Raw genomic sequence first — 19247 nt, forward strand, 5'->3', positions numbered from 1 at the left:
TATAGAAAACTACAACTGAGAGGAAAATAACCACTGTAAACTGTGAAGTGCTTAAGAACTAAATATTTGTCTTCTTATACACGCAATATAGATGAAATGTGTTTAGTTTTAGGTCTTTCTAGACTTTTTGCTTCTGTGCTGGTTAATATAATATAATATAATATAATATAATATAATATAACATGATAGTAATACAATACAATATCATACTACTTCCGAGTGAATGATGGATTGACAAATGTATGGAAATCCACCTTTAAATTAATGTAATTTATAATTATTGTTGTATTGAAGAATGCTTAACCTGTTTAAAAAAAGTTACACAAAGAACATTCTGATGTAATCACGCCTTTAAAAAGTAAGCTGAAACTTGAGAAAGAATAAACTGAAACTAAAGATTTAAAGGAAAAATTGTTAAATAAAAACTAAAACTGCCATACCTAAAATTTAGATTGACGTGTAATTGAAAGCTTCATAACAATATAAATAAATAAAATTGTGGCAGACTCAGACTCCCACAAAGGGAAAACAACAACAAACAAGAACAACAAACAAAAAACAGATAAACTCACTTTTCTCAGCAGCCTGTTGTCTGTCAGCATGCACCCTGTCTGTCTCTCCCTCTTTCTCGCTCTCTCTGTCTATCTGTCTTATCTGCTGCTGACAGAGTGGGAGGAGAAACAGCCCCTTTTACACAACCTGTGAAAGCCGTGATCGTTGTGGGATTATTAAGCTTCTGGCATACTCTTTGCGCCCAGCCAAGCGCATAGAGCGCGCGACGATTATGACGTCATCGCACGGGGCGTGTCGGGGGGCGAGGCCTGAGCGCAGCACGGCGCGTCCATGGAGATTTTTCTATCAGCGCGTCGGGTTTTGCTGCCTGTGCCTGTGAGATCTCCGTGGTAGGCTATCAGCGGATATCTGCTGTGATTGAGTCCTCACCGTCGTACAGTCGCCTTCAAAAGCATAATGTTCGATTATAACGAACTAGTTGTGTGGCTTAGCCTTCGCAAATGTTGAGGGTCGTTTTTTTTAATTTAATATATAGAATTGGGAACGTTACATTCAATTTCATTCAGACTGCCTTTCACTGATCGCCGCCATTTCTGGAGCACTCACTTTGTTCTGTTTTGGCCTGCGCAGAGTGCGCGCGCCCTCCGTGGAGCCCCGCCTCCAGCGCGTGCGCGAAGAGTATGCCAGAAGCATTACGCGTCACCTCCTGTGTAAAAGTTACGGACGGAATGGTGAGGCATTTTGTTATATACGCCTTTCGTTCCGCTAATAGAACTGGGGCAACTACATCACTTCTGGGTGAGCAACGCGAGGCATTGTGGGTAAATACGACTCTTATACACTAGTGCCACTCGATGTTTACTTCAATGTAAGATAACAGTACAAAAACAAATCGATAAGAAAAAAAAATTCATTTAGAAATGACCCACAGACAGGATGACATGACGATAACCGCTTCACAGTAAATTGCAGGCTTGCATTACAAGTGGATTACACAGGCTCTAATGCCTGTGCTAAATACACAAGGTATAATGCCTGAGCTAAATACACAGGGGCTAATGCCTGTGCTAAATACACAAGGTATAATGTCTGTGCTAAATACACAGGGGCTAATGCCTGTGCTAAATACACAGGGGCTAATGCCTGTGCTAAATACACAGGGGCTAATGCCTATGCTAAATACACAGGGGCTAATGTCTGTGCTAAATACACAGGGTATAATGCCTATGCTAAATATACAGGTATATAATGCCTGTGCTATAATGCCTGTGCTAAATATACAGGGCATAATGCCTGTGCTACAGGGTCTAATGCCTGTGCTAAATACACGGGGGCTAATGTCTGTGCTAAATACAAAGGGTATAAGGCCTGTGCTAAATATACAGGGTATAATAGCTGTGCTGAGAGTGTCCTCACTTTCTCAGTGTCTGTGTGGCACGGCAACACAAGCGAGCATGACAAAGCTCGGCTAGAGAGAATAGTACGCACGGCGTCAAAGATCATCGGCTGCGACCTTCCTTCTGTGGCCTCCCTATACGCCACACGCATCAAGCGTAAGGGGGAGAAGGTGATGCGAGACCCCTCGCACCCCGCTTACTCCCTCTTTAAGCCCCTCCCCTCTGGTAGGAGGCTCCAGAGCATAAGGTGTAGGACATCTCGCTTCAAAAACAGTACATATCCTGAGGCTGTCCGACACCTCAACTCTACCTCAAGAGCACAGGCACTTTGTGCTAGAAGGGTCAACACCAGTTAGGTTTTTTTGCACTTTATCACTAAAAAGCACTTTAAAAAAAAAATAGTTTAGCACTTTCTTTTTTTAAATACTTTTTAAGCACTTTATCGAGCATTATTTTAGCTTTCTGTGGCACTGTGGCACTCTGCTTTTTTAACAGGTTCCATGAATTGTTTTTTTAAATGTCGTTATTATCCTTTTTATTACTTCCTTGTTTTTTTATGTATGGAACTCTCTGCATCGTCTCCTGTGATTCTATGTGATTCTATGTGAGCACTTCTGCACCAAGACAATTTCCAATCAACCATGTGTTGAAATGGCAAATAAAGTTCTATTCTATTCTAAATACACAGGGTATAAGGCCTGTGCTAAATATACAGGGTATAATGCCTGTGCTAAATACACAGGAGCCAATGTGTTAAATACACAGGATCCAATCCCTGTTAAATACACAGGATCTAATGTATGTGTTAAATACACAGGATCTAATGCATACATGGGCAAACTACGGCGCCACCTGTGTGGCCCGCGATGGAATTGCAAAAAAAAAAAAAAAAAAAAAAATTTTTTTTTTTTTACACAGTGCACCTGAACGCAACATGCAAGATACCCGCTGAATAAGTGTCCAACAGGGGCGTCGCTAGACCCTGGCTTCCGGGGCTACAGCCCCGGATGTTTTTTCCTAGCCCCGGATGTTTTTTCCTATTTTTTTTTTTTTTTTTTCCAATAAACAAAGTCTGGCATTAATAATCAGTACATTATACAAAAAAATCAGACTAAACATTTACAAAATTGGAACAGACAATCAAATAAACAACAAAATAAAATAAATAAAGCAAAATCATTAAGTCAGAGTTCTAAACAGTTTTCTAAAAAAAAAAAACAGAAAATATCAGTAGGCTATGCAGGACCAAATTATCAGTTACTATTGTCATAGTGTGTCATTACATAATGTTTCTGCTTCACTCCTCACCACCTCCTCTCCACACGAGCTCATCATCTCACTATGAAATTATTCAAACAAATGACATGCGCCAACATGCACAGCATCACAGTAGCTACAACTATGAAATTATCTTATGTTATTTAGTTGTTTAGTTGTGAAGATATTTTCTGAGATAAATGGGCCTTGATGCTCAAGGCCCATTTATCTCAGAAAATATCTTCACACAGAATATTATTAACCATACAACCTACAACGCTAGCATCAGCATGAAGCCACAGCCATCCACTCCAATGTCTATAGAAGCTAACGTTAGCATGACTGTCACAATAACAATGCCTTCACTTCACAGTTACATTAAACAAAACCACACATCACTGCTTCATTAAACCATTACAACAAACAATACGTTGTTCCCAATTCCAGCTAGGCGCTTTTGATTAGATAGAACCGTAGGTTGAAGAGCGACATGTGTTTTGCGACCGGCCGGTGAGCACACCTTACGTCAAGTAGCGTAGATATAACATCACTACGTCCGCTCTAAGTTTCAAAATAAAAGTACCATATGATACAAAAACGGCACCATCAGAATTTAGGTTTACAGGAAGCGTGTACCTTAATAAAATACCTTCACAGGAGTTACTGGGGGGGTTCGTACCATTGAGATATAATATTTAATAAAATAAAATATGTAAATTTGCTAAGTGGACTCCCGCCAGAACCCTATCAAGGACCTCTGGTGGTCCCTGGACCTCGAGACCCACTAATCTTGTTCTTCTGTATCCATCTCAAATGACTCACAACATGGGTATTTACGGATTGGAAAAACCAAAATTTTTGGAGTGGGGGGGAGGGGAGCCCTTTCCCCTTTCCCACCCTCCCCGTCGGGGTACCTGGCTAAAGCCCCCAATGTCTTCAGGACCTAGAAACGCCCCTGGTGTCCAAATGTTCATGTCATTCTGGCCAATACTCCACTTCTGTTATAGCATTTCAGTCTGGAATATGGAATATCTTTCAATAATCTTTATGACTAAAATGCTACATTGAAGTAGAAATTTAAATAATTAACTCATTGGTTTTGGATTTATTTAGCTTCAAGAGTGGATTTTTGTTCGTGTGACCCTCAACACAGGCTTTGAGAATCAGGGGCCATTTACTGATACTTATGCTTAAATTGACCCACTCATATTCTGGTTTATTTCAAGAAAAACATTTTGGCTAGTGGAAATTCTAATTGGCTGGTAACTTTAAAATCTAGCAGCCATATTGGCAGGTGGTCAAAAAAGTTAATTTCAAGGCATGACAATATTTGTTCGGCCCCCGGCAACAATCTGGGTTTCTCATGTGGCCCCCCATGAAAAATAGTTGCCCACCCCTGCTGGTGTATCTAGATGCAAGCAGTTGTATTTTTATTTTTTGTTTGGGAAATGTGGGGTTTCATAAATAAAATTCAAATGGAAGTTTAAAATGGTTTATTGTATGAGAGCTGTGAATTCCAGTATAGATTCAATACGAGAATGCATTTCCATGAAGATTTTGGTATGAGATTAAATGAATGATCCCTGGGTGGAAAATGGTACTAAGGTATAACAGAGAGAAAACAACTGAGACTTGAGAGTATTTTCCAGGTCTGGAAAAGTATGGAAAAATGAAGAGTATGGACAAATATTTGTTTCCAGACTTGTTCATTGCAGGGGATTTCAAAGTCTGTGGGCCTCCCCTCAGACAAAGCTTGGACCCCCCCCCCCCCCCACACACACACACACACACACACACACACATACACCACCTCATGATTATTTGATTCCATTGCAACTCAACAATTGAGCAAAGATATCCTCTTACTTTTGACAGTCTTGAGACCAAATACTTGGAAAAGGTCTGTCTGAAGGCATTTATTTGTTTATGGCTCTCTGACAAAGTGTGGGAAACAGTCAAATTCCCCAAAACCACTGTATCTCTGAACTATCTGTTTATCCAAATCACACCCATGTAGGTTATTCTACTTTATGTGATCTCCTTTTGATAACTAGTGTAATAACTACTATATTTCTTTCACTTCCATTCTGAGCCTCCCCTGAAGCTGTTTGGAGCCTCTCACTTTGAAAACCCCTGGTCTATTGTGACTAACATTCTAATCTAAATAATACAATTCAGAATGGGGGGGGGGGGGGGGGTGAATACAAGTGTTTTCTCATGGCATCAGAATGTAACACGTTAACATTTGGATTTAAAACCATTTAGTTACATAATAAACATCTAGCTGTATGCTATGGTGATATGAGACTAGATAATATCGTCTCATATTACCATATCTAACATCTAAGACCATATCTAGTCTCATATCACCATATTCAACATCTAAGACCATATGGTCTAAAATACAGAGATGTGATTTTCCATCCATATTGCCCAACTCTGTGCCAGAGGAAGTGGGCTGTAGCTCACCCAGGTAAACATGGATGTGGTGCAGAAGGTTGTTGGTTCAATCCCTGCATCAGAGGGCTGGCTTCAGAAATGTTCACATGATAAACTGCTGACTGTTAAGGCTGGTCCCACCTACCTACTCCATGATTGGTAGAACGAGTGTGTTTACTGCCAAACAAGCACTAAGAATCAAACAGGTAGATATAAACATTCCATTAAGTAAAGCTGAAGTCAAGACATTCATTAAATCATACGTGCAGTCAGTATGGCAGGAGTACTGGGATGGTCAAGAAACTGGTAGACATCTATATAACATACAAAGGCAGGTTGGGGCTGGAAGGAGGGTGGGTTGGAAACGAAGGGAAGAAAGCATTATCACCCGTTTAAGAATAGGTCATACAGCTCTCAATCATACATTACATAAAATAGGCAAGCACCCTGATGGGAAATGTATACACTGTAGCGAACCAGAAACTGTTGAACACATCCTTTTACACTGTAGGAAATACGATACAGAAAGGAATTCTATGTTTCAGGCATTGAAAATGGCAAAACATCAAGATTTTTCGTTGCCAGGTTTATTAGGGAAAACAGCAGGTAGCATTTATATGCATGTTATTAAGTTTCTTAAAGAAATTGGGGTAGACACAAGAATTTAAGAGTAGTTGTTTTGGTTTTGTTTGTTTTGTTTCGTTTTGAATCCCCTGTTCCACAATCCACTCCAGTTGGTGGCGGTAATGCACCTTTAAGTTGGTTGCCAACCGCCATAAAACACTAAAGAAGAAGAAGAAGAAGGAGTGGACATTTCTGGAGAGGAGATCGAGAAGGCGCTGAGGGATGAGTTCCCGCCGACTGAGTCGTAGAATGGACATATATATCGTGAATGGGAGTACTATGGGTGGATATATGATGAACAATGTAAATAGATTCCAATATGAAGAAGACATCAAACTTCATCCAGTTGGTGGCGGTAATGCACCTTTAAGTTGGCTGCCAACCGCCATAAAACACTAAAGAAGAAGAAGAAGAAGGAGTGTGTTTACTTCCTGACTTCTTTTTGCATCTGATCAGAGGATCAGAGCCATGTAGAGAGACGAGAGCCACGTTCGTGTGGAACGCTGCGAGTGACGGTTATACATTTTAAACAGCAGAAATAGTTCTCCTGAAAAGACGTTATCTTTTAGATGTTATGCAAACTCATGAGATTAGTAGCTAATTACAGCTTCCACACGTGAGTCAGCTCAACACGGTTAGCTTCAGCTGCTAGCAGGCCCGTAGCCAGGGTTTGAGAAATACCGAGGTCGTTTTAGCGCGGCTTGGGGTGCCCAGGGGGCGCTGTGCCCCCCCGGATTGAAAATAGTGTCCATTTTAAAGTAAAATGCTTCAATCTGGTGCACTTTGAGAGCAAAATTAAGAGGCTAGATCTATAAAGAACTACAGACATCATGTTAGATTAATATCCTCTTTACTGTGCTGTTGCTTTAAAATGATACAAAAAATAAATGTCTCCCCATATAATATAATTCATATTCTGCATACAGGTCACATGGCAGAATACTGCTCAATTAAATACAATGGCCCATCTACACAAACATCACTTAAATAAATACAGGCCATTTACTTAGAACTGTCCCTAAAGTCTAGCCCCAATCTAGCCTCAATGCAAAAGCTGAATGTTGTGACTTATCTTTCTTCCTTCTATAGCAGGGGTGGGCAACTGTTTTTCATGGGGGGCCACATGAGAAATCCAGATTGTTGCCGGGGGCCGAACAAATATTGTCATGCCATAATGGATGGGCAACTTTGATGATAGAGAGGGCCACAAAAAAAGTCCTCTCTACCAGATTTTGCTGAGGGCTGAACGGCGCCAGCGCGAAAAAATTGGGGCATTTGAAGCCAGGTTTAGAGGAATAACTAATTTTAAATTAACAGTTGTGATGTCATTATTCAGTCTTAACCACCAATATTTGATCCTTTTCTCACTCACTCCTATGTCACCACACTCTCCCTGCAGGGCTTGAAATTAACTTTTTTCACCACCTGCCAATATGGCTGCTAGATTTTAAAGTTACCAGCCAATTAGAATTTCCACTATCCGAAATGTTTTTCTTGAAATAAACCAGAATATGAGTGGGTTAATTTAAGTATAAGTATCAGTAAGTGGCCGGGATTCTCAAAGCCTGTGTTGAGGGTCACACGAACATGCACTCTTGAAGCTAAATAAATCCAAAACTAACAAGTTAATTATTTAAATTTCTACCTCAATGTAGAACAGCCATTTCTTACACATGAGATTACTTTTGGCCTTTTAGTCATAAAGATTATTGAAAGATATTCCATATTCCAGACTGAAATGCTATAACAAGAATATTGGCCAGAATGACATGAACATTTGGACACTTATTCAGCGGGTATCTTGCATGTTGCGTTCAGGTGCACTGTAAAAAAAAAAAAAAACTTTTTTTGCAATTCCATCGCAGGCCACACAGGGGGCCGTATGTTGCCCATGTGTGCTTTATAGTAAGGTTCAGTCATAACTCATTTATAATTAAGCCCATAGTTAATGAACTAATCATGTACAAAACACACACACAGTCACATATTTTATATACTGTATATGTTGTAAGCCTAATTTTTGCCATCACAGCTGCTTTTTACATGTATGGGATAATACAGGCTAATATACAAGGTGTCCCAAGCTCTGAGTCATTATAAACTCAATTAGCTACAGAAGCTAATGTTCACATTCAGTCCTTGTATATTTCTCTCATGTGTTCATCATTCCTTTCCTCCTCTGTGTGTGTGTGATTGAGAAATGAGATGCAGGTGGTGTTCATCCTAATTGGCCTGGTCAGGTGTCAGATTGCTGCTGGCTGATTGGCTGGTGGAGAGCATTTAAGCCAGCTGATGCCATCCTGACGCCCCTTGCTCTCCTCATTCCCAACGATGATGGCTGCTGTGCTGACTGCTGTGTTCTGTCAGGTAGGAACTGTGTGTAGACCTACTTTAGTAGTTCTGCAGAACTTTATTAAGATGTGTCTTTATCTTGGTAGACCTGTGCAGTCTAAACTGTAAATAGTTACCTTCCAGATCTACACTTTTGTACACTGTAAATAACACTTACCCAAGTAGCAGAAAGTAGGGGGAGAAGCCCTTTAGTTTTTTGTAACATTTTCTGATGTTTATTTTGTAGGAGCTTATAGGTAAGAGCTGTGTCTCTTATTTAATCCATCATTTTCTTTTCTTAGGTAAATTTAAGGTTGGGGATTAGTTTGATTGGTTAGTTGTGTTGGGGCCATGCTGTGCTCTGAAACTAAACCTGCTACTCGTGAACTTGTGATGGTGGTTTGGCTGATCATCCTTGGGAGTGGGAAGAGTGGGGGCACTTTTGTGTTGCGGTCCGGTTCCCCGAGGCCGGTTCCTAACATAATTGGGTGCTCGTCTGCTTTTCTCATTCGTCAGCACGTCGTGTGTGTGTATATATATATTTTATGTTTGTCTGGTGGGCAGTCTTTGTGCAGGTGGTAAATGGTGTTAGTCAAGGTGCCTTTGCATGGAGCTGAGGAAGCTCATGGTGGTAAAGCTGGTGGAGATGTTTGTTGGAGGAGGAGCCGGTCAGAGGGGACCAGTAAGACTGAGGAGGGGCGTGACAAGGCAGGGCCGTCAGTAGCACCGTTTCTCCGCTTTCTGTGTAGACTATGCTACCCTACAAGAGTCTCCGTACATAGACTTGCCATAGACATCACCATCAGATAGGCTGTGTTAGACATAGCATCATCGCAAATCAACCTTGTTTACATTGACATTTTAGCAACAGGCAAAAAGTAGAGGCCGCACACTAGACAGTAGATTTATTGCATGTGTAACGTTTCGGTCATTCAGTTCTGATGAAGGTTGCAATGACCAAAATGTTATACATGTAATCAATCTGGTGGGAGTATCTCTACGAACTCTGCTGAACCATTCCTCTTGAAAAGCCAAACACCCGTTTCCTATTCACATATGTTTACACACTATGCTTTATCATCTGAAACACATTGACTATGTTTTACATGCACAAAATATTCCGGTTTTTACCCTTATTCCAAAAAAGACAATATTCCTCCTACTAAGCTGTTTACATGGCCAATGAAAAATGTATATTCCACTAATATTCCACGTTTACATGCATACTCTAACGTAAAATACCTTCAACCACCTTCTTGAAAAGGTCGCCGTTGCGACATTTGCGCATATCCAAAAACCTGTTGATATCCAAGTCTTTCATAATGTTTACTTACAAGTAGATGTGTTTTCCTTCTGACCAGAAATGGGGGCTTTTCTTTTGGTCATGCATCTCTGGCTAGTTGGTTTGTTTAAAACGGGCAAAACAGGCAAGAGGCCGTTTGTCGCAAAACTGCCATAAAAAATCCCAATTGTACGCATATTTCGAATGTGCTGTATACATGTCCAAAGAATGGCACTAAAAAAAAATTGAGTAATATGTGTACATCACACGTCTTAATCGGAAAATGCTATATTGGGACACATTGGAATATCCAAACGGAATATGCTGTTTACATTGACCGTATGAAAAACGGAATATTGTCATATTCGGAATAATAGCGGAATATTATTATGAATGTAAATGTACTCACTGTTCTCAAAGAATTCTGTTGCTGCGTATGGATATATTAAATATATGCAAATATGCTGCCGACGTCCAGTGTGTTGCAGAACACTTCCATGCTTGTGCAGTCCATGAACCTACATTGACCAAGCAGGGTTTGGGGATAGTCAGTACACTATGCTGACTTGGCATTTAAACATCTCTCCCAACACACACACACACACACACACACACACTCGCCCAGCCAGCAGTGCAAACGGGCTCCTTAAGGCTGGATTTAGAGGGCCTGGTGTGTAGCAGAGCATGGTGCCAGGCGGCGGCTCGGGCGGCTGATTTACTCGCGGGGCGCCGCCGTCCTCCATCTTCCAGGGCACTCCAGCCTCGCTGCTAAATCAGACAGAGGCGGCTACAACACATCTACAGCAAACTAGACACAACCACAGAGGTGCAATACAAAGAAAAGAAAAGGATATACTAATAGGAAGTTATGCCATGACAAAGAAGCAGTTGCTGCATTTGAATCCATATGTAATCTTAACAGTACAACGACTGCCGTTTCCTGCAGATCCACATGAACAGTAGCCTACTAGTGAAGACTGCAAAAAATATATTATATTATCCCATTTGCTCTTATTACCAAGTCTGGAAAAAAATATTTTTCTTAACACAAGTGGACAATTAGTGATAGGGTGAGATTGGTTGAAATAAGCCCACTTGTTTCAGTACTTGATTCAAGCATTTTCTAAACCAGTGACATTATCTTATATTATCTTATGAAAGCTGTAATAATCTGCCTTATTTTAAGATTCTGCCACTTGTTTTGAGAACAAACTTTTGTTATCATAGCCCATTGTCACTTGTTTCAAGAAAATAAGGTGAGAAGACTCAATACATGATTAAATTACTGGGAGATTTATTCGTAGTGTAGTCTGAAATTGGGTAATCACAGCAGCAAATAATGTGTGTACTACTGATCAGCAAACAACACGCTGTTCAGACAGTGCAAGTAGAAGATGACACGCTGTTCAGATACAGTGCAAGTAGAAGATGCTGTGGCTTGAAGCAAAAGGGTACACATACTGTAAGGTAAGTGACTGAAAAAGTGGATTGACAGAAGAATAGCCTATAAATAATGTGTATTCCTATATGGTTCACATCCAGGTATCACAGGCAGCGACTACATCAATGCCAACTACATTGACGGCTACAGGAAGCAGAACGCCTACATCGCCACGCAGGGTCCGCTACCCGAGACGTTCGGGGACTTCTGGAGGATGGTGTGGGAGCAGAGAGCCGCCACCGTGGTCATGATGACCAGGCTGGAGGAGAAGTCACGGGTAAGTCCGCTCAAACACTTTGTGCAGCAGCGCTTGGCTCTGTGATGGGCCTCTGTTTTGAAGCCCTCCTCCAGACAACTTCAATTTGATCAATTGTTTCCAAATAAACTGCAAACCCAATCATTGGTTTACAACGCTTAGAAGTAAGAGTGCCAACTGATTTCTACCACTGAAAAAATGGCTTTACATTTTTCTCCTTGATTTCCCAGTTGCACACCTGAATCTCACTGGTAGGGGTAATCCGATGTCATTTTCATTGAGATGGACTGCTTTCGAGAAGCTTAGACATTTGAGTTGGATGATAAATTGGAGTGGGGTGGTGAACGCAGCAGAGCGGCCTGTTAAAATACAGCGTTAACTCAGAGACGGTCTACTTGTGCACATCTGATGAGTTACCCCGCATGTCCACCGGGGATCTCTCCACAGCGCTGGCTCCTTCTTCTTCTTAATTTCAGTGGAAAGAACAAGCTGTCGCACGTTCCCAAAGGCACTGACGGCTTAGCGAGTTTTCGCGCTCAGAGTGCACAGTACAGGAAGGAAAATGCATCTTTTTGAAGCAGAAAGATGGCTATCAACAGTTGCTGCTGCATGCAGAACCCATGACCAGCGCCTCCCACACGCATCTGTTTAGCAGCGGCGGCTAGCAAAGAAGTGCCTGGCGGACACAAGGGCTTAGAGAACAGTTTGCATGTCGAGGCAGGCAGGGAGGAGAAAGACTTACGTCTTTTCCACTTCTTTCAAACTGCCAGAACTTTCAGGTTTTTTACACACTAACCAATGGGGAGCAGCGGCAACATGTATGGAAATGGGTTATTTTGAATCAGAGCCAAGCATAGCACTTGAACATTAAGAAGAGTATACATTTTTAGAGGAGCATTCTAAGTCTTCTGCCTTTTTGTATGCTGACAAATTCGTAGTAGGAAGGCAGCTTACGACAATTGGAAAAACAGAGGTGGAAAAGTAGGTAGGAGCTGTTACTCTGATCATAAAAAGTCAGCATGGAGTTAGTTGTTAGCTGTTACTCTGATCATAAAGAGTCAGTATGGAGTTAGTTACTCTGATCATAAAGAGTCAGTATGGAGTTAGTTACTCTGATCATAAAGAGTCAGTATGGAGTTAGTTGGGTTGTGTGTGTTTCTGCTCAGTGTTTGACAGTTGGGTCTGAATTCTGTTTGCTCATCGTGGGAGCTCGTCATTATGTAAACAAAGTGTGTTTGTGAATTTGAGAGAATTTTGAAAGTTTTTGAAAATAGATATAAGTAGACATGGGTCATTGAAAGTGCTTGAATTTATATACAGTTATTTTGATCTTTTTTTAACTTAATGTGTAACACAACACTTTCAAGCCGCTCTCTTTTTAATTGTTGTCGGTGAGCTTCTGTAAAGCCTTTATCCGTGTGTCTCAAACTACTATGTTGGGTCCTTGAGTTTGAGGGAAGTGGGCCTGGATTCCTGGAAAGTCCTTGAAAAGTGTTTGAATGTGATGTATAAGAAGGTGTGGGAACCCTGATTATAATCTGAGGGATGGATCAGCAGACAGCGAGCGGGCTCACCGTAATGTCAAAAAGGCAATAACCGCCATGTTTGATCCTATCAACCCAACCCTGCGTCAACATCAGGCTCTGTCACCCCAGGTGTCTCCCCTGATCATGTCCCCCCCCCCCTCCTCTCCTTCTGTCCCTTTTCACTCGTTTACCTATCTCCCATCCCGGCGTGCCCGTTCCACCCCTGTCAGACGCCATCAGGATAAGCGGGCAGTCGACACTGAGTGTCAGTGTGAGCAGGAGAGTAGAGAGAGAGAGAGCTTTAGAGAGCAACGCATCTCCCTCACTGGCTGTCACATCTCATCAGAGGCCAGCTGGCGCCGCACAGCTCATATTGGATGAATCTTCATTAGGTGGGCTGACGGGCGGGGGGGGGGGGGGGGTGAGAGCGCCACCACTTTGCTGAAATGGTAACAGATGATTTCTTGTGTCTCCTCCACCATTTGTTAAAGAAAATAGTGACGTCATTCTCTTACAAGGCGATTGATAGCTTTCACTCAAAACTAGTTGCGTGTTGCCTTCACAAAGATATGAACCTAGTTGACAAAATAGCACTTGATACACATAGACATGATGCTGTGTATTTTGATTGATTGATATTGAATGATGAACATCAGGTCATGATTATGTTCCTAAAGTTAAAAAAACAATATGTACTTAGGGAAGGGTGGGGGGCAATCTGGCCCCCTCCGTTCAGAACATACACTGTATAAATATATGGACGTAGTCACCGTGACGTCACCCATTGGTTTCTAGTATCCCGTCTTGAAGCCTCGAATTTGGCATTTTGACCGCCGCCATCTTGTTTGTTTTTTAGCCAGACAGAGCTGCAGCGCCGCCTATTGGTCTGTGATCGGCGAGCTGCGCCACTGGATTACTGGTCAGGCGACCTGTCAATCACGCCCCAAAGCATACCTGCTTTATTGTCTATTTTTCTCTAAATGGGATCATAATTCTCTCTCTCTCTCTCTCTCTCACTCTCTCTCTCTCTCACTCTCTCTCTCTCACTCTCTCTCTCTCACTCTATCTCTCTCACTCTCTCTCTCTCTCTCTCTCCCACTCACTCACTCTCAGATTAAGTGTGACCAGTACTGGCCCAGTCGTGGCACAGAGACCTATGGTATGACCCAGGTGACGCTGCTGGACACTATAGAGCTGGCCACCTTCTGCGTCCGCACCTTCTCCCTGCACAAGGTAGGACCATCACCCTCTCGCTCTCTCTCTCTCTCTCTCTCTCTCTCTCACACACACACACACACACACACACACACACACACACACACACACAAACACAAAAAGATATACCGGTATACACACATGTACCAGGCACACCTTTGTCCACAATATTTCCCTGCACAAGGTAAGACAACAGCTCAAGCAGGTGAACAGTATCTTAAAGCCCATCTTTTAATCCTGGCTTCCCATTGGTTGATTTACTCTGTCATCTCTGTTTAACTTCCCTCTGTTTTGCGTTCTTTTATCAAATTGCTGAGCCTCTTTTTGTGAAGCACTTTGTAACCCTTGGTATATACGGTAACAGGGTTCCCACGGGTCCTTAGAAGATAGACATACTGTACACATGGATCGTTGAAAGTGCTTGAATTGATATATTTTGTGCGACAATAGAAATAGAAGTGTATTTATTTAACGTGTAACACAGCACAGTTAGAGAAGTGTTCACACATTCAAGCCTCTCTCTCTTTTTAATTGTTGTCTCTGAGCTTCTGTAAAGCTGCTGGTTCTCATGATAAAAACTCTGTGTTGTTGTCGTCGTCATTAACCTTGATCCATGTCTCAAACTGTGCCGTGTTGGCTCCTTGAATTTGGAGAGAATTAGACACAGGCACAGACAGTACATGCTGACGCACGCACGCACGCACGCACGCACGCACGCACGCACGCACGCGCACACAGCTGCCCAGTCAGCCGCACACGGCACACGCAGGCGGCACTTCTTCACTTTATTCTGTAGATTGAGATAAGGAGGTTTAGTCTTAAAGAGGGAGCAGTGAAGAGAGAGTGAAGCAGACCAGCACCAGGAGAGAAAATAATAACGTTTACATGTCTTCCATTTAGCTGACAATCTGATCCAGAGCCACTTAGTGATGTTCTGGGTGTATGCAGAGAGGGAGGGGGAAAGTCTCCTTCTCTCTCTCCCACCCAGCCTCACCTCTCTCTGTCTCATCCAAGCTCCCTCTCTGTCTCACTCTCTCCATGTTCAATTGAATTTCACTGGATTTATTGGCATAATTGTTAAACAGAGACAGAGTAGAACATGTCAAATTTCAGAACCCATAACAGCATGTATTCCATCTGTGTTGCGAAATACAGTAATTAAGGATACAGCAGGTTTTCGGAGGCCTGTTCTGATCATTTTGCAACAGTGTGGATCAGCTGATCACCGATCTGATCACCAATTGAAATGATCGTGATGAAGGAATGATAACCAGGCTTTTTTCTAATGTCAACAGCACATCAGGTGAAAGTTCACAGCAGCAAGCAGAAACAGAGAGATTTAAATGTATCCCTGTGTTAATGACGTTGCAGACCTACGGTATCCCGTGTCCGTGTGTATGTGTATCAATGTGTTGTTAGTGTGTGTTAGTGTGTGTATGTGTTGTTAGTGTGCGTATGTGTTGTTAGTGTGTGCTTAATGCTGCTGGTAGCACATGAAAAACATTTTCATTGAGGCAGCATACTGTAGACATTAATGCCTTCTCTCCATTACATTAAACTGTTTTGAATTAAATAAGTCATAAAAACACAATATCAGAAACCGTAGTTGAAAATAGTAAGTTAATACAATATTCAAAAACTCAAGTAGGAGCAAAATGAAATGAGCACGTTTCTAATTGTGTGACACGCTCCTTCTCAAATTAAAACAGCAATGTCACTTCATAAATGGAAGGGCCCATCCTCTAATAAAAATAAATAAATAAAAGACTGTTTTATTATCATCAAATCTCATTATGAGCATAAACACATGTATGTCTGTGATCAAGCAATTCAAATAGTGTTCAGTTATCTATTTAGAATGTCTATCAACCAATTATGACCACTGGCTGAATAATTTGAATATTCTTTTGAATTTATTTTGAGTTTCTTCTACTGACTCTCTCTCTCTCTCTCTCTCTCTCTTATTCCTCCATGTCTGCGTTGTATTTTCTCTCTCTGCTTTTGTTGTTTATTTTTATAAATGATATTTTCAAGTGTTTGTTTTAAATGATTAAAACTTAAATTCAAGCTTAGAACCACAGATGGGTGTTGTTTACCGCACCACTAACGTACTAGTGTCTGGGAAGTTGCCGTTCAGAAAAGTACACTAAATTGACTTTCAAATGCTCCTGTGATGGTGTAAACTTTCTGATACTCACTGCGTTGCCTCATGTATGACAAACTCCACCCATCTGGAACCTAAGCAGCCGCAAACAAACCAAGAATATTATTTGCAAACACTCAGGTCTGCTTCTCTCTAGTTTCTTTCATTCTGCTGCTCTGTAGCTCTTAGGGGTGTGACGGTTCATGAAAAAAACCCGAACCGTTCGGTACTACTGGTTCGGTTCGGATCACGTGTGTGCCGCGGTTCATATGCGCAACTTTTTCTGTTTTTCATTGAAATGAATGGAGTGTAGTAGCAGGGACACTCCTGCCCACAAGGTGGCGGAATGCAGTTGCAGCCGTTGCAAACCGCCAATTATCATACGAAGAAGAAAAAGTTTAGCCGATCAGTCAGTCAAGATGGCGAGTGGAGAAAACAACAATATTAACGTTACCTCAGAGATAGAAGATGCACCAGCGGGATTGTATCGGTCTGCAGTATGGGAGCACTTTGGATTTAGTGTGACCTATGATGACGGCAAGAAAGTGGTGGATAAAAGTGCGACTGTGTGCAAGCACTGTGCAACACGTCTTGTTTACGCTGCTGGCAACACCTCCAACATGTTAGCTCATATGCGGAGACATCACGTTAGCGTGTCAATCGGCAGCACAAAGAGGAGAGGTACGGAACAACTTCTACTCCCCGAAGCTTTTAAACAACGTTTGCCTGAGAAGTCCGACAAGGCAAAGGCCATAACCAAAGCATTGGGGTGTTTCATAGCCAAAGATATGCAGCCTTATGCTGTGGTGGAGGGTGTGGGATTTCAGCGTATGTTAAAAGCGCTTGAGCCACGCTACACCATCCCCTGCCGAAAACACTTTACCAACACGGTAATCCCCGCACTTTATGAAGAGACAAGAAGAGGACTTGTGAAAGAGTTGTCTGGCGCAGCCTGTGTAGCTCTTACTACCGATGGATGGACTTCCAGGGCTACAGAAAGTTTCCTGACTGTAACTGTCCATCACATTACCTCAGAGTGGGAGATGAAAAGCTCTGTTTTACAGACCCGCCCCCTGTATGAGAGCCATACAAGCGAGCATCTCTCTGAAGCACTGACAGAAGCAAGTGGAAAACTGATCTTTCCATTAAGAACTTCAGGGAGTTGAAACATGTTGACATTGTATTTGTGTTGGTTTTAAAAACAAAGGAGACGAAGTCTAGTGTTGGTAAAGCTTATGCTTCACTTTATGTTGGTATAATGTGGTTATAAAAATAGTTTTCTAAATTCTTTTGTGTGCACTAAATTGATCAGAGCTTTAAGAGCCATTTTTACTTTTTATTTTATAAGATAGAACCACAATTGATAAATCTAGATTTTTATTTCAGTCAGTTGTTCACAGTATTTGTGCCCAACAATATGCACAAAAACTCCACTCCATTTCAGTGACAGTGAAATAAGCATTTGTTAAAGATAACGTTGTTTGGCAAATAAATGAAAAACATGTTGAAACCAGCAATGTCTCCCCTCTTGCATGCCAGAATCTTACCTAGCTTTAACCTAAGAGTAGACTGTCACAATAATGTATAAAATGTCAGACTGCCTCATTCTTTAAGTTTTTACATGACTATATAAGAAATAATAGATTTTTTTACGGTAAATGGTGGATTATTGGGCCTTATATCATGTTGATATGGTATTTCTACGGTATTAAAAACGACGACGTAAACCGAACCGAACCGGAAACCGTGACCACAAAACCGTGAACGAACCGAACCGTGGATTTTGTGAACCGTCCCACCCCTAGTAGCTCTGTCTGTCTCTTTGTTATTTCTGTCTCTCTTTCTGTTCCGTTTGTCTCAGCAGTGAAAATGTTGGAAATCCCTTCATCCGCCATGTAAATACACAGTTCAGTATCGCATAGGTGCACGGTGCAGACAGAAGGGAAGTGCTTTACTCTAAGTAGGTCAGGGGTGTCCAAAACCTTTTTGAATGGGGGCCAGATTAGATCATGTGAAAATACCTGGGGGCCAGCTGCTTCACACATCATATGGGTTATAAAAAAAATCACATACAATACAGTTGTACTCTTAAGGATTTTATTTTCCCATTGCCATAATATTAGTCCTTAAATCAACAGTTCAATAGGCTGTTTCACTTTTTCCATCCATTCACTGATGGACAATAGCTGTTATGAATTATGGTTAGTCTCGTAATGTCTCATCACATTGAACTCTGTCATAACAGTGATGGTCTCTTGGCGAATGAGACAAACACAACTGTTTCAGCTTTCAGTGAAACAGTATTCAACTTCCCAGCGCTCCTTATTCAACTTCCCAGCGCTCCTGAATGTGGCGGCCCTTGCACCACGGCGACCGAGTCTCTTGCACCCAGTCTTTGCTGTGGCCATGTCTGCCACCGGTCAGTGGGAAATGTCTGTTGCTACAGTAGGTAACCGTTCATTTGCTGTTTACCGTCAAACATTAAAAAACACAAGTTCCACCTGCGTTGTTCCTACTTGGAGCTTGTCTACAAACGGTACGATAGTGCGGTCATCGTTAGGTGAACGGTAAAAACGCAACGTGAACTTGCTTGATTAACCAATACTGCTTGGAGGACCACAGATAGTATATCTTGAGAGATGAGCACGCGGCCCGTTTCAAATCGGTCCACGCAATTGGACTTTGGACATGCCTGCTGTAGGTGCTTCTCTCTCCCTTTACCACCTCACATCATTATTCCTCCCTTCACTCTGCCACTCCTTCCTCCCTGCATCACTCCTCTGCTCTCCTGTCCTGTGTGCTACAGTGTTACTCTCCTTCCTA

General features: G+C 41.9%; 1 protein-coding gene across 1 annotated transcript in view; it reads left to right on the top strand.

Annotated features, from left to right (window-relative positions):
• The window catches only part of LOC310786959 (receptor-type tyrosine-protein phosphatase S-like), a gene marked incomplete at both ends in the record, with an annotated part of 72795 nt that overhangs the window by 27653 nt on the left and 25895 nt on the right, over positions 1-19247 (top strand). Inside the window, 2 exons of the mRNA XM_083648290.1 lie at positions 11386-11561; positions 14180-14299. Of these exons, the coding sequence (XP_083504416.1) occupies positions 11386-11561; positions 14180-14299 (296 nt within the window). The remainder of the gene's footprint in view (positions 1-11385; positions 11562-14179; positions 14300-19247) is intronic.

The sequence above is a fragment of the Poromitra crassiceps genome, assembly GCF_964638095.1.
Source record: "Poromitra crassiceps genome assembly, chromosome: 12".
Taxonomy (NCBI): Eukaryota; Metazoa; Chordata; class Actinopteri; order Beryciformes; family Melamphaidae; genus Poromitra; species Poromitra crassiceps.